This window comes from Mytilus californianus, unplaced genomic scaffold (genome assembly GCF_021869535.1).
Source record: "Mytilus californianus isolate M0D057914Y unplaced genomic scaffold, xbMytCali1.0.p SCAF_4, whole genome shotgun sequence".
Classification (NCBI taxonomy): domain Eukaryota; kingdom Metazoa; phylum Mollusca; class Bivalvia; order Mytilida; family Mytilidae; genus Mytilus; species Mytilus californianus.
This window is the reverse complement of record NW_026262690.1, coordinates 37,350,941-37,364,978: the sequence shown is the minus strand read 5'-3', so window position 1 is coordinate 37,364,978 and position 14,038 is coordinate 37,350,941. Positions and strand designations below refer to the sequence as shown.

The following is a 14,038-nucleotide window of genomic DNA, read 5'->3' as shown; positions in this document are numbered from 1 at the left end:
GAGATACCTCAAAATCATATCTTTGTCCTAAGGACAGCAGAAAAACTGTACAGGTTATTTAATTGAGAAACAAATAGATGGAAAAATTGTTTGTTTTATTCTTATTATATTTTATTTCTTATTTGTATTTTAGAATGAATGATGTTATAGTGAAAGTAAATGACACAGATGTATCTAGTGCTACACATTCAGAAGCTGTTGATGCTTTAAAACAAGCTGGAACTAGAGTAGTTCTGGTATGTATTAGTATGTTAATGCTTTAAAACAAGCTGGAACTAGAGTAGTTCTGGTATGTATTAGTATGTCAGTGCTTTAAAACAAGCTGGAACTAGAGTAGTTCTTGTATGTATTATCATGTCAATGCTTTAAAACCAACTGGAACTAGATTAGTTCTGGTATGTATTAGTATGTCAATGCTTTAAAACAAGCTGGAACTAGAGTAGTTCTGGTATGTATTAGTATGTTTATGCTTTAAAACAAGCTGGAACTAGAGTAGTTCTGGTATGTATTAGTATGTTTATGCTTTAAAACAAGCTGGAACTAGAGTAGTTCTGGTATGTATTAGTATGTCAATGCTTTAAAACAAGCTGGAACTAGAGAAGTTCTGATATGTATTAGTATGTCAATGCTTTAAAACAAGCTGGAACTAGAGTAGTTCTGGTATGTATTAGTATATCAATGCTTTAAAACCAACTGGAACTAGAGTAGTTCTGGTATGTATTATCATGTCAATGCTTTAAAACCAACTGGAACTAGAGTAGTTCTGGTATGTGTTATCATGTCAATGCTTTAAAACCAACTGGAACTAGAGTAGTTCTGGTATGTTTTATCATGTCAATGCTGTATAACCAACTGGAACTAGAGTAGTTCTGGTATGTATTAGTATGTCAATGCTTTAAAACAAGCTGGAAGTAGAGTAGTTCTGGTATGTATTATCATGTCAATGCTTTAAAACCAACTGGAAGTAGAGTAGTTCTGGTATAGTTTAGTATGTCAATGCTTTAAAACCAACTGGAACTAGAGTAATTCTGGTATGTATTATCATATCAATGCTTTAAAACCAACTGGAAGTAGAGTAGTTCTGGTATGTATTATCATTTCAATGCTTTAAAACCAACTGGAACTAGAGTAGTTCTGGTATGTATTATCATGTCAATGCTGTATAACCAACTGGAACTAGAGTAGTTCTGGTATGTATTAGTATGTCAATGCTTTAAAACAAGCTGGAACTAGAGTAGTTCTGGTATGTATTAGTATATCAATGCTTTAAAACCAGCTGGAACCAGAGTAGTTCTGGTATGTATTATCATGTCAATGCTTTAAAACCAACTGGAACAAGAGTAGTTCTGGTATGTATTATCATGTCAATGCTTTAAAACAAGCTGGAACTAGAGTAGTTCTGGTATGTATTAGCATGTCAATGCTTTAAAACCAACTGGAACTTGAGTAGTTCTGGTATGTGTTATCATGTCAATGATTTATAACCAACTGGAACTACAGTAGTTCTGGTATGTATTATCATGTCAATGCTTTAAAACCAACTGGCAGTAGAGTAGTTCTGGTATGTATTATCATGTCAATGCTTTAAAACCAACTGGAAGTAGAGTAGTTCTGGTATATATAAGTATGTCAATGCTTTAAAACCAACTGGAACTAGAGTAATTCTGGTATTTATTATCATGTCAATGCTTTAAAACCAACTGGAACTAGAGTAGTTCTGGTATGTATTATCATGTCAATGCTTTAAAACCAACTGGAACTAGAGTAGTTCTGGTATGTATTAGTATGTCAATGCTTCAAAACCAACTGGAACTTGAGTAGTTCTTGTATGTATTATCATGTCAATGATTTATAACCAACTGGAACTACAGTAGTTCTGGTATGTATTATCATGTCAATGCTTTAAAACCAACTGGAACTAGGAGTAGTTCTGGTATTTATTATTATTTCAATTTTAATAAATATTATCTGGCCCTCATAGACATACAAAAACATTTTCATGATTGCCAATGAGACAACTATACACCATAGTTCAAATGACAAAGATGAAGCATTTTTAGTGCTGTATAATTTTGACCCCTAAATAGTTGTATCATTATATACCAGTGCTAGTCATACAGTTTTATGATGCTTACATTCAAAGCCTAAATTGAAATATAAATGTATGATTACAATTGCCATGCACACTACAAGTTTCCAGAATAAGCTTCATCTTAAATGTTTACTAAAAATCAAGTTTGGAGAGACCAAACAAAAAACCAATTGGGAATACCAAAACAAAGAACCTTAAATTAAAATGACAATGTATCTACAAGTATATGAGAGAGATTTTCAGGAAGATACCTATTTATTTTTACAACTACTTCTAAGGTCAAGTTCATAGTTATACTAAAATAGACCAAAATTATTGAAATAAGAATGATAGTATAAGCTCTTCCCCTTTATTGGGAAGTGGGGAAGTTCCATTCATTTTTCTCGTGCATTATAGTTTTCTTTATCATTTATACTAAATTTCTCAAACAAATGTACAAAAAATTGTGTAACCTGCCTATATGAGCCTAACAAAAGAACAATATACATTTTACATTTTTTTTAAATTCCATGTAATGTATTACATTGTTTACTTGATAAAACTATTGCAAGCTAAAATAACCAGAAATAAAAAAAAGGAAATAAAGGATAACTGTCAATTAGACACCTACACAACATGATACCCAAGAATATTTTAAACATTATGGCCTCAAAAGAAAGCTTTAAAATTTTATCAAAAGTTATATGAAAAAAGTACATTTATTGCTGATGTTTTTGATTTTGATGAGCATTATGACATTGACAGTGCAGTATGGATTGAAATAATATGGTTATATGCTGTTTACATATCATATATATTATATGTATACAATATGCTAGACAAGACTAAAATCCTAAATCAGCTACAGTAGACATATTAACTGTATATTAATAAGGCATTTTGTGTAGATATGCTAACAAGTTGTCAAGATGTTGTAAATGTTAGATAGACTTCCTTGCATTTTCTACTTTATTCACAATGAAAGTCAATGTAATGAAAAGAATAATTAATCCAAGAATTGAATATAAAAAAATATTCAACTCATGCATGGCCAGACAAAAGTGATAATTAACTCATGCACTTCTCACATTTGTGAATTAATATGTTGTTTGGTCACTTGTTGAATAATTTTCCTTATTTAAATTCTTGGATTAGTTATTCTAGACTTATATCTCTTGGAAGTTCATGTAAGACTATGAACAATTAAGAATTGTATGTTAGATTTCATATATTTCGTTGAAGTGAGATGCATTTTATTTGATGTGAAGTTGTTTTTCTTTTCTTTTGCAGTATGTAAAGAGATTGAGAGCACCTGCTGAAAATATCATTGAACTAGAATTAGTCAAAGGAAATAAAGGTAATAATAACTAGATATTACACAACTAAAATATCATTGAACAAGAATTAGTCAAAGGAAATAAAGGTAATAATAACTAAATATTACACAACTAAAATATCATTGAACTAGAATTAGTCAGAGGAAATAAAGGTAATAATAACTAAATATTACACAACTAAAATATCATTGAACTAGAATTAGTCAAAGGAAATAAAGGTTATAATAACTAAACATTACAGAACTAAAATATCATTGAACTGAAATTAGTCAGAGGAAATAAATAGCTATTCTAGTTTCACATTAGGAAACTTCTCTTTTTTTATGCCCCCGCCGTAGCGGTGAGGGCATTAAGTTTTACCCTTGTACGTCTGTATGTCCCAATAATTAGTTTCCGTTCTCTAACTTTAGTTTGCCTCAACCAAATGTTATGAAACTTATACACAATGCTTATTACCACAAAACACAGATTTAAATTTAAATTTTGAAGGCGTCACTTTTACTGTTCTAGAGTTATGCCCCTTTATAAATGGAAAAATTGCTGAATTTTTTGTTTCCGTTCTCTTACTTTAGTTTGCCTCATCCAAATGTTATGAAACTTATGCACAAAGCTAATTACCACAAAACCCAGATCAATTTCAAATTTCGGTGGCTTCACTTTTACCGTTCTAGAGTTGTGCCCCTATACAAATGAAAAAAAATTGCTGGATTTTTCGTTTCTGTTCTCTAACTTAAGTTTGCCTCTACTAAATGTTATCAAACATATACACAATGCTTATTACCACAAAACTCAGATCAAGTACAAATCTTGGTAGCTTCACTTTTACAGTCCTTGAGTTACGTCCCTTTATAATATTATATGCAAGCGTGGGCATCTTCTGTGTCCCATGGACACATTCCCCATTTATTAAACTTGAAAATAGACAGGAACCATACTGCAAGATCAACAACTTTGAGAGTATTTTAATAAGCCTAAAATGTAAGAAAAGAACCAAAAAAAAAGATTTGCTTTCGCGTCCGTCACTTCGCTTTGCCTGACCGTGTAAAAGGGAAAACTAGTCGCCCTGTTGTTCACGATACTTGCTTTCAGTCGCTTTCGTCATCGGCAATATTCGTTATTTACCAAGTCGATAAAACAGCAATTTTTCATTTAAAAGTAAAGAAATTCAAAGACAAAAACAATTTATTTTCTTTAGAAAAGAGGTTACAGCATTTTAAAGTTGGTTGCATGTTATTTCCATAGAGACATTTTTTTTATCACTTTCGGTACTTGTTACTCAAGAGCGTTCATCAAATCATTCTAACTTTCGGCAAAATAAGTTTGTTACTTCATTAGAACGTGATGAAATTTGCCTGAAGTAAATTTGTTATCCATATATTGCATTAAAAACGTCATATTCCTTTCCAAATAACGTGTCAGAAGAAAACTGATCCCAAAAGGAAAAATTACGCATTCCACAAGCATTAACATACTTTAGGTTAGATCTACTTGATTAATGTATATATTTCCATGTATATGCATTGTTTCAATTTATAAATCAAAGTTGCTCAACTCTGGGACTATTACACTAATATAATTATATTATGTCCAAGCTTAACTGTGTTAAATTTATATATCTTTTAATTGAGAAATACTTAATTTCATTAACATGATAACAGAGTAGTTTTAAATTGAATTTTAATTGATATAACAACTTTCTTTTCCTTTTTGATATAAAAAAAAATCTTTTTTATTATTGCCAGATATTTAATTGTTTTTTTCTGACAAGAGGACTAATATGATTGTGCAACTAGATATGATAAAATTAAACAACTTTGAATTTGAACTGTTACTTTAATTGTATACCCAGGTACAAATTGAACAATATGAAAAAAATAAGATACATTTGGCCCTTTGTATTATAGTAAAAACCAAATATTGTAGCACTTCTCTTTCAAATCTCACCACTTCTACCTCTCAGTTTCAAAAAGAGAAGTCACTTCTCCCTATGATTCTGAAGTAATGTTAGCCCTGGAAGATTGATCCAGAAATGTACTTGTAATGCAGTTAAATGAGCCACTGAACAATGCACTCTAAAGTAATAACATAATATTGCAGCCTTGTAGCATAAAACAGTATTACCCTTAGATGTATTTGGAAACGGAAACCTTTTCAGGACCCAAGATTTAAGATATTTTGTCCCAGGATCATGAAACTTCTATCTTTTCTATTGATTACCTATTTGTTTCTGCACTACACCAATCATTGACTTATCTTGTATCAATTTAAAAAAAAAAAGATGTTTTAAATTGTTGATTGAAAAAAATATTATAATAGGATAGTCTTTTCAGCACAATAAACTTTTCATATAAAAAAAGTAGGTCTTATTTATGTGTGAACTTAGGCAGGATTCTACTTAGTCAAAATTATCTGCCCATTACACCACCTAATTTTTCAATTGTGAAAATGGAAGCCATTGACTAGGGATGATAAGCTGTCAATTGAGCTATCAAATATTTTTGCTAAAATTATATACGTTTTCAAGACAAAACAGTTAGCTCAAACACGCCTGAACCTAAAAAGGCGTACCCAACTTTCTTTTTTTGATGACATTATTGCAAACTTTAAGGATTGTTTCCAAAAAAACTGTTACCGGGGCAGAGATGCAAATTAATGATTTAAAAGATCAATCTTTTATCTTTCTGTGGATTTTTTTTCTGTGGAATTTATCGATGCACAAAAAAGATCCACATGTATTTGAACCTACCTTAATCACCTGTTTTGTGAAAGTTTGTCTTTAATTTGAAAGTTTACAAATATTTCAAAGCTCCATACTACCGGTATTTTTAAGTATAAACACGTATAAGATGCCAAAAAATTCTAAATCATGCACCTACATCAAATTTTTAAGTCCCATAGAAACAAATGTAAACAATTCAAATATACCAACTTGACCATTTTTACCTTCTCTAATAATTATGATTAATTTAAACTGGATATCAGCCTGAACTGAGATATCCTGGCCTTGATCATATCTGATCAATAAAATGAAACTGTACTTGTTTTTAATCAGCATATTCATCAACTAGTTCATCTGCATAACCATTGCATCACTAGGGACTACCATTATACAGTTTACAGAAGAAATAACTTAATAGTCATGATATATATATATATATATATATCAACGCAATCATAGGTTTGAACGTTGTTTTCAATTTAGACTTGTTTATATTTTTTCGTTTGGGCTTGTATTATATTTTCCTTCGGGTTTATATGATCCCTTCATCCTATTTCGATTCTTTAAAATTCAAGAGTCATTGAGGTAAATTATATGGCCTTCCAAATACCGTTTCTATCCCTAACATCACTGAAGAGACATTAATTGTCGAAATCCGGATTTGGTGTACTAAAAATTTTTGCACCTTTTGTTTGCGGTATACCATCTTTTTCGCAAGTTTATTGTTTTCTGTTTGGTATTTAATTATTATAAAGATCTATTTGTTACATCTTATATATATATATATATGTTAAAAAAAATTATTTTTATGAAAGGAACATGGCAGTCAAGGTTAATGATCAAATCCAATTGAGATTTCATGTTATGTCTTTAAACAACAATAAACACATAGATTGATTGTTTCTTGAAGGATGAAGTAAGGTTATAAACTAGTTGTGTTTCTAGTGCTCTTTATTGGAACAGAAATTATGTAATTCCAATTTATATAATGTGATGAAAGCTGAGATGAAGCATTAAATAAATTGATAATAAGAATATATGTTGTAGGTCTTGGTTTTAGTATTGCTGGTGGAATTGGTAATCAGCACATCCCTGGTGACAATGGAATTTTTGTAACAAAGATTATTGAAGGTGGAGCTGCTGAACAAGATGGCCGTCTGACAACTGGTGACAGACTCATAGCTGTAATTATTAGGGGTTACTTTTATGATTACAATTACATATAATGAACAAGGTGGCCATCTGACTACTGGTGACAGACTCATAGCTGTAATTATTAGGGGTTACTTTTATGATTACAATTACATATAATGAACAAGGTGGCCATCTGACTACTGGTGACAGACTCGTAGCTGTAATTATTAGGTTAAATATATAATTATGATTACATATCATGAACAAGATGGCCATCTGACTACTGGTGACAAACTCAAAACTGTAATTATTAGGGGTTACTTTTATAATCACAATTACATATAATGAACAAGATGGCTGTCTGACCATTGGTGACAAACTCAAAGCTGTAATTATTTGGGGTTACTTTCATACTAACAATTACATATAATGAACAAAATGGCTGTTTGACTGCTGGTGACAAACTCAAAGCTGTAATTATTAGAGGTTACTTTTTGTCTTGCCTGCTATGAAAGTGGCAGAATGTGAGACATAGTGATTACAATCAGGTGTCAGCAGCGGCGTAAACTATTTGTATTAATCTTTGTATTTCAGAGGATAGAGGACCTTGAGGCTTAATACATTGTATACAGATGCCTTATTTTTAGAAGTTTCCTTCTGTCATATGTCCATTGTGCTTGACCTCATTTTTATGGTTCAGCGAATATTTCATGTGAATTTCTCACTTATGAGTAATAGGATAACTATATTTGGTATATGGCTACATTTCTGTCAGACAGGGTTCACCTGACCTCAACCTCATTTCATGGATCAATGATCAAGGTTAAAGTTACGTGATTGGGTCCATTTCTCGGATACTATAAGTAGTTGGTCAACTAAATGTGGTTAATGGAATGATTGTAAGGTGTATATGTCCTTCTGGAAGGGTTCATCTGACCTTGACCTCATATTCATTACTTATTGGTCAAAAGCTTTTTTTGTCACCCCTGCAACGCGTTGCGGGGGACATAGAAATATCGACGTCCGTCTATCCGGTCTTGTTAGCGCTCTCACGTGTACAATTCTTGCCAGATTTTTATGAAACTTATATCATAGGTTTATATCGGAAATGTCTTGGACAAGTTTGAAAATCAGTGCCGATAAAGTATTTTTAAAAGAGTTGTGCCCCTTGGAAACATTAATTATATAGAAAATTGCATTGTTAGCGCTCTCATGTGTATAATTCTTGCCAGTTTTATTGAAACTTATATCATAGGTTTATATTAGCAATTTCTTGGACGAGTTAAAAAATCAGTGCCTATTGTTTATTTTTAAAAGAGCTATGCTCCTCGGAAATATTGATTATATGGAAAATTGCATTGTAAGTTCTCTCATGTGTTCTGTTCTTGTCAGATTTTTATGAAACTTATATCATAGGTTTATATCAGCAATGTCTTTGACACTTTCGAAAATAAGTTCTGATCAAATAGTTTTAAAGAGTTGTGCCCTTGGAAATATTAATCATAATGGAAATCACATTGCATTTGCTCTAAAGCCTTCATTTCTCTAAGATATTAATAAAAAGTTTTAAAGAACAAAAAAAAAGTGCTTTTTTTAGTTATTACTCTTGTGCCTTGGATAGATAAAATATGTGGAACTCTGTTCTTTTGTTGTACTTTCATTACCAAATACAGTTTTGTATGGCTTGCAACAGATTTGCCAATGGTTTAGTTCTGTGTTAACGCTTGTATAAAGGTATATATTTCAGAAGGTAGAAAATCGGGATAATAAGGACAAGTTTTTTTAGTTAGGTCCACTTCTAAAATACTCAAAGCAATAGGTCAAATATATTTTGTGTATGAAATGATTACAAGGTGTACATGTCCTTCTGGCAGGGGTCAAGTTCATGTGATACCTGTAGTGAAACTTTAGTCTTAATGAATTTCAACAGAAAATTCAATTATGATCAGTAAAGCAGGTGAGACATTTCAGCATGTACTCTCTTGCATAAAACTTTTAAGCCCTCTCAGATTTTTTGCTAGAAACTATTTCTTAACCAGCCTGATACAACACTTGACAAAAAACAGACAAATGATTTGGCATATAAACATAAATTTGTCACTATGATTCAAAATAAGAAGAATTGTATGATTTCAGGTAAATAATTCAAACTTAGACAATGTCACACATGAAGATGCAGTGGCAGCATTGAAGGCAACAGCTGAAGTTGTACGATTAACAGTAGCCAAGCCATCTTATCAGCCTGAGCCTACAGAAGAACAATCTCCACCCAGTAAGTAACGAGCTACTACTCTCTGTCAGAACTGTCATTCTAACCATTTTGCAGCACCTCATTTTGGAATTGTGACTTCAGATTAAAATTGTAAGGTTGTCAGATATGACACATTATCCTTTTATATGTTGCATTGTTCCTTTTAATGAATCTAAGGTGTTATTTGAAAACTCAATGTTATTGGTTTTTTATTATTAATGAAAACAGATTTTGTCTTTCCTGCAATAAGCTTGCCTTTGTTTTAGTCCTGTGTAGACGTTTGTATAAAGCTATAGAAGAGCTGGATAATTCATATCTTCTATAACAATGCCTTATGGTCTAGTTTATGTCTGCCTTATATCTATTCTCACCTAAATTATTGTAAGAAATGTTTTAGCTGTTTTTATACGCCCATCAAATTTTTGATGGGACGTATTATGGTATACAAATGTCCTCCGTCCGTCTGTCTGTCTGTCCGTCTGTCTGTCCGGCGTAAACATGTCGCACCGTAACTTGAGAATGACATATCCAAATTTCATGAAACTTAACATAGTTGTTTCTTATGATGGTCAAACGATCTGTATACTTTTTGGTGAAAATAAGATTAAAACTTTTTGAGTTATGGGACTTAGTAACTAAAACAGGTGTGTGTTTTTTTTCACATGTCGCGCTGTATCTCAAAAACAATTTCTGATTATTGCTTAAAACTTTACACACTTCTTAGTTATATTAATCTTAAGATCTGTATACTTTTTGGTGATGATTCAAAATTTTATTTTAGAGATATTGAGTATTTTGTTAAAAAAGGGGGAGGAGTTTTTCACATGTCACGCCGTATCTCAAAAACAGTTTATGATTATTGCTTAAAACTTTACACACTTCTTAGTTATATTAACCTTAAGATCTGTATACTTTTTGGTGATGATTCAAAATTTTATTTTTGAGTTATTGAGTATTTTGTAAAAAAGGGGGAGGGGTTTTTCACATATCTCGCCGTATCTCAAAAAAGATTTATGATTATTGCTTAAAATTTTACACACTTCTTAGTTATCTTAATCTAAAGATCTGTATACTTTTTGGTTTTGATTCAAAATTTTATTTTTGAGATGTTGATTTTTTTTTTTTTCAAAGGGGGGGTTTTCACATGTCGCGCCGTATCTCAAAAACGATGTATGATTATTGCTTAAAATTTTACACACTTCTTAGTTATATTAATCTAAAGATCTGTATACTTTTTGGTTTTGATTCAAAATTTTATTTTAGAGATATTGAGTTTTTTGTAAAAAAAAAAGGGGGGTTTTTCGCATGTCACGCCGTATGTCAGAAACTATTTATGCTTATTGCATAAAAATTCACACACAAGACGACGGGCGTATCATGCGCTCATGGCGCAGCTGTTTATTGGTATAAAGAATCATTGCATATACATGTCCATCAAATAGGTTTCAACTGATCATTACCTCATTTCATGGTTTCATGGTTGGTTCAGTTTACGTTCATTGATATTCAGATAAATTTAAAGCATTGGCAAACAGGAAGTAGGTGTCCCACGATCCAAAACTGCTCACATGTTACAACTTATTACTGTCAAGAAAGAAAACTGAAAATTGGTCATGTTATTATTGAATGGTCTTTCTCATGTAAAATATCCTTTCTTTGACTTGATTCTACCCAAAGAAAAATTATTCAAGTACAGGTAAAACAATGATTTATGTTTTATTTTAATCTAAGCCATGAAATCATACAGACCTAGAAAAAGTGTCATCATACGATTGCACATACTTTCCTGAGTATTTATATTTATGTTTACATCAGGTCGTATGACCTATGCAATTCTTTGCAAATCATCTTGATGGTTAATTAGATTGGGACTATTCTAAAATATACACGAAATGTTGATGCCTTTAAACAAATCCATGCATTGTAAATTGTTTCTTTAGGACTTTTTGTAATTTGGATAGATGTTTTAGTATGTTATTAATAAAACATGAAAGTTTTGAGTCGAATTGTTAAACATGAATTTGAGAGCTATTGCCCCATTAAGATTCTGAATTTTTTTATTATTGTGAAAAAGTGTGAAGGGATTGGTTTCACAATATTTAAAAAAAAAATTAAAATTTTGATGCTATTATTTGTATGCAACTCTTCCTGACAACATGATAATTAATCTAGCATTATGGTCCATTATTCAACAATCACAAAAATTAATGCACACAAAAATTTCTTTACAGTAATCAGTTATTATTTAAATTCTGTTATATAACGGACATAGAGTAATCTTTATATGCAGTTTCTTTCCACTTAAACACATTCAATTTCACCTGAGAAGAAATAGTTATGTTTGGATTATTTAGAAAATTCACTGCATCATTTTCAATTTTTTGTCAAATTATGAATTTTCCAGTTAAGCTTGAGAAAATTATTTGAAATGTTACTTTGAATAGAAGAATTTTTTACTGTTTTATAATATGGTTTTATTTTACCAACTATTTACACTTGCAAGTAATTGATGGACAATAAGATATTTTAGGAGGATAGACAACAAAATTAATATACCATAGAGTTTTCTTAAATTTTCTTAGAAGATAATTTACATGTATATACATTCAAATATCAAAATACAGATCACCATACTTACCATCATGAAAGAAGAGTTATTTTTTTTTACAATTTTAGAAACATTACATAGGGGCAAATCATTCTTTGTTGAACAAGTCATTTACAGAAATTGAACTTTTGGGGACAATATGGAGATAAATTGCTTTCAAGGAATAAGTAAACAAAGATTCCCATTCATGCTTTCCATTTCATAATACAGTGTAAAATTTGATAATTTTGCAGTGATATCCAGTTCAAGTACAATCCCTTGAACTTTACATATTTGTGTAGAAGTATCTATCAATGCAAAAATCACAGATTAAGTCAATAATTGTAGTATATTTTTATACGACCGCAAAAAATTTTTGCAGTCGTATATTGGTATGACGTTGGTGTCGTCGTCGTCCGAAGACACATTGGTTTACATCATTTGAATTACCTCCCTAACACTGCTTTTAAATTATGTATAAATTAATGGTTAATGAACAATCAAGACAATTTAAAAGCAGTGTAAGGGAGGTAATCCAAATACGTTTTGATTACCGTACCTTCCTTACACTACTTTTAAATTATGTTTGAAGAAATGCATATTTATTAAGGAAGACCAGTAAAAATATCTGCAAATGTTGCATCTTTTTTTTTTTTACAAAAAAATCCATATGAAAGATTTGACACCATATTTTAAATTCTATTATAAAATAGATTAAGTTAGCACTATGGTAAATTTAAATGGGTAATTATGGTTGCAAACTCCATTGGAAATTTGAATTTAGATTATGACCATATCTTGAGGAAAAGACTTTTTTTGGGGAAAAAAGTGGGGGGGGGTAAAAAGAAATTGTGGGGGGTCAATTTTTTCTCATTTGAGATTTCAGAAATTAAAAAGAAAAATTTTCTATTATTTTAAAAAAAAAAGTGTGTGTGGGGGGGGGGGGGGGGGGGGGTGTTAATACGCAACAGCATAGCGTATTGCACAAAAGCAAAAAAAAAAAAGGGGGGGGGGGGTAAATTTTTGATTTTTTTTTTGTGGGGGGAGGGGTCAATTCGCAACAGCAAAGTGTATTGCACAAAAGCAAAAACTTGAATATAAATTCAAATCTTATAACCAATTCTAAGTTCTTTGACTACATTTATTCTGTGTCAGAAACCTTTTATGTGTCAATTATTTAATTACAATCCAAATTCAGACCTGTATCAAGCACGAATATTGCGTCCATTTTTGCCCCAACTGTTCAGGGTTGGACCTCTGCGGTTGTATCCAGCTGGGCTCTGTTTATTTAAATATATATTTAAAGTTTTAAACAATTCCATTTCTCAAAAAGAGATTATGAATATTCATGCTTGTCTTACAGTTTGAAAATACAAGATCCTGATCTGAATATGGTCAGTGTAATGCTTAGTTAAATGGTGTCTGTCTCTCTGAAATCCCTAAAATGTTAAAAATTGGTTTTGTATTATTGCAGCACCAAGGAAAGATAACATTGCTGTAGTTGCTCCAACATCAAGTCCTGATAACAGGACTGCCTCACATTCACCTCCTACACCTCCTGGTAAACCAAATACACACAGTTACGAGGACCTTCCAAGGTAAGATCATTGTTGTAAGGATTCTTCGATTGATTTTCATTGGAACTTAGTAGAGCTTGAGATATCTTCTGCAGCAATGAAATAAGTGTTTAGTTTTTGTGTGAAGTAAAAACTTTGTAAGCTATTGGTTATGACTTGATATCTATTGTCAGCATGTCCCTATTTGATATCTCGGAAACGGATAATTATGAAATATATTTCTTCTTTCAACCTACAGAACAAAATATTATGAATACTAGATAACACTATTTTGCTATATAACAAAGTTATTTTGATATCAAAGCATGTCAAATTTAAACACATTTTCAAACACTTAAAACTTTTCAAGCATGTCAAATTTA

At 31.1% G+C, this 14,038-nt stretch overlaps 1 protein-coding gene and 1 long non-coding RNA gene across 8 annotated transcripts in view; one reads left to right on the top strand and one right to left on the bottom strand.

Moving 5' to 3' along the window:
- The window catches only part of LOC127698259 (disks large homolog 1-like), a 428,947-nt gene that overhangs the window by 367,579 nt on the left and 47,330 nt on the right, over positions 1 to 14,038 (top strand). For all 7 annotated transcript variants that reach the window (XM_052201636.1, XM_052201638.1, XM_052201635.1 and 4 more), the window contains 5 exons: positions 134 to 236; positions 3,362 to 3,428; positions 7,175 to 7,311; positions 9,398 to 9,533; positions 13,574 to 13,697. In XM_052201636.1, coding sequence (XP_052057596.1) covers positions 134 to 236; positions 3,362 to 3,428; positions 7,175 to 7,311; positions 9,398 to 9,533; positions 13,574 to 13,697 — 567 coding nt within the window. The remainder of the gene's footprint in view (positions 1 to 133; positions 237 to 3,361; positions 3,429 to 7,174; positions 7,312 to 9,397; positions 9,534 to 13,573; positions 13,698 to 14,038) is intronic.
- The window catches only part of LOC127698312 (uncharacterized), a 45,904-nt gene that overhangs the window by 9,021 nt on the left and 22,845 nt on the right, over positions 1 to 14,038 (bottom strand). The window lies entirely within an intron of this gene.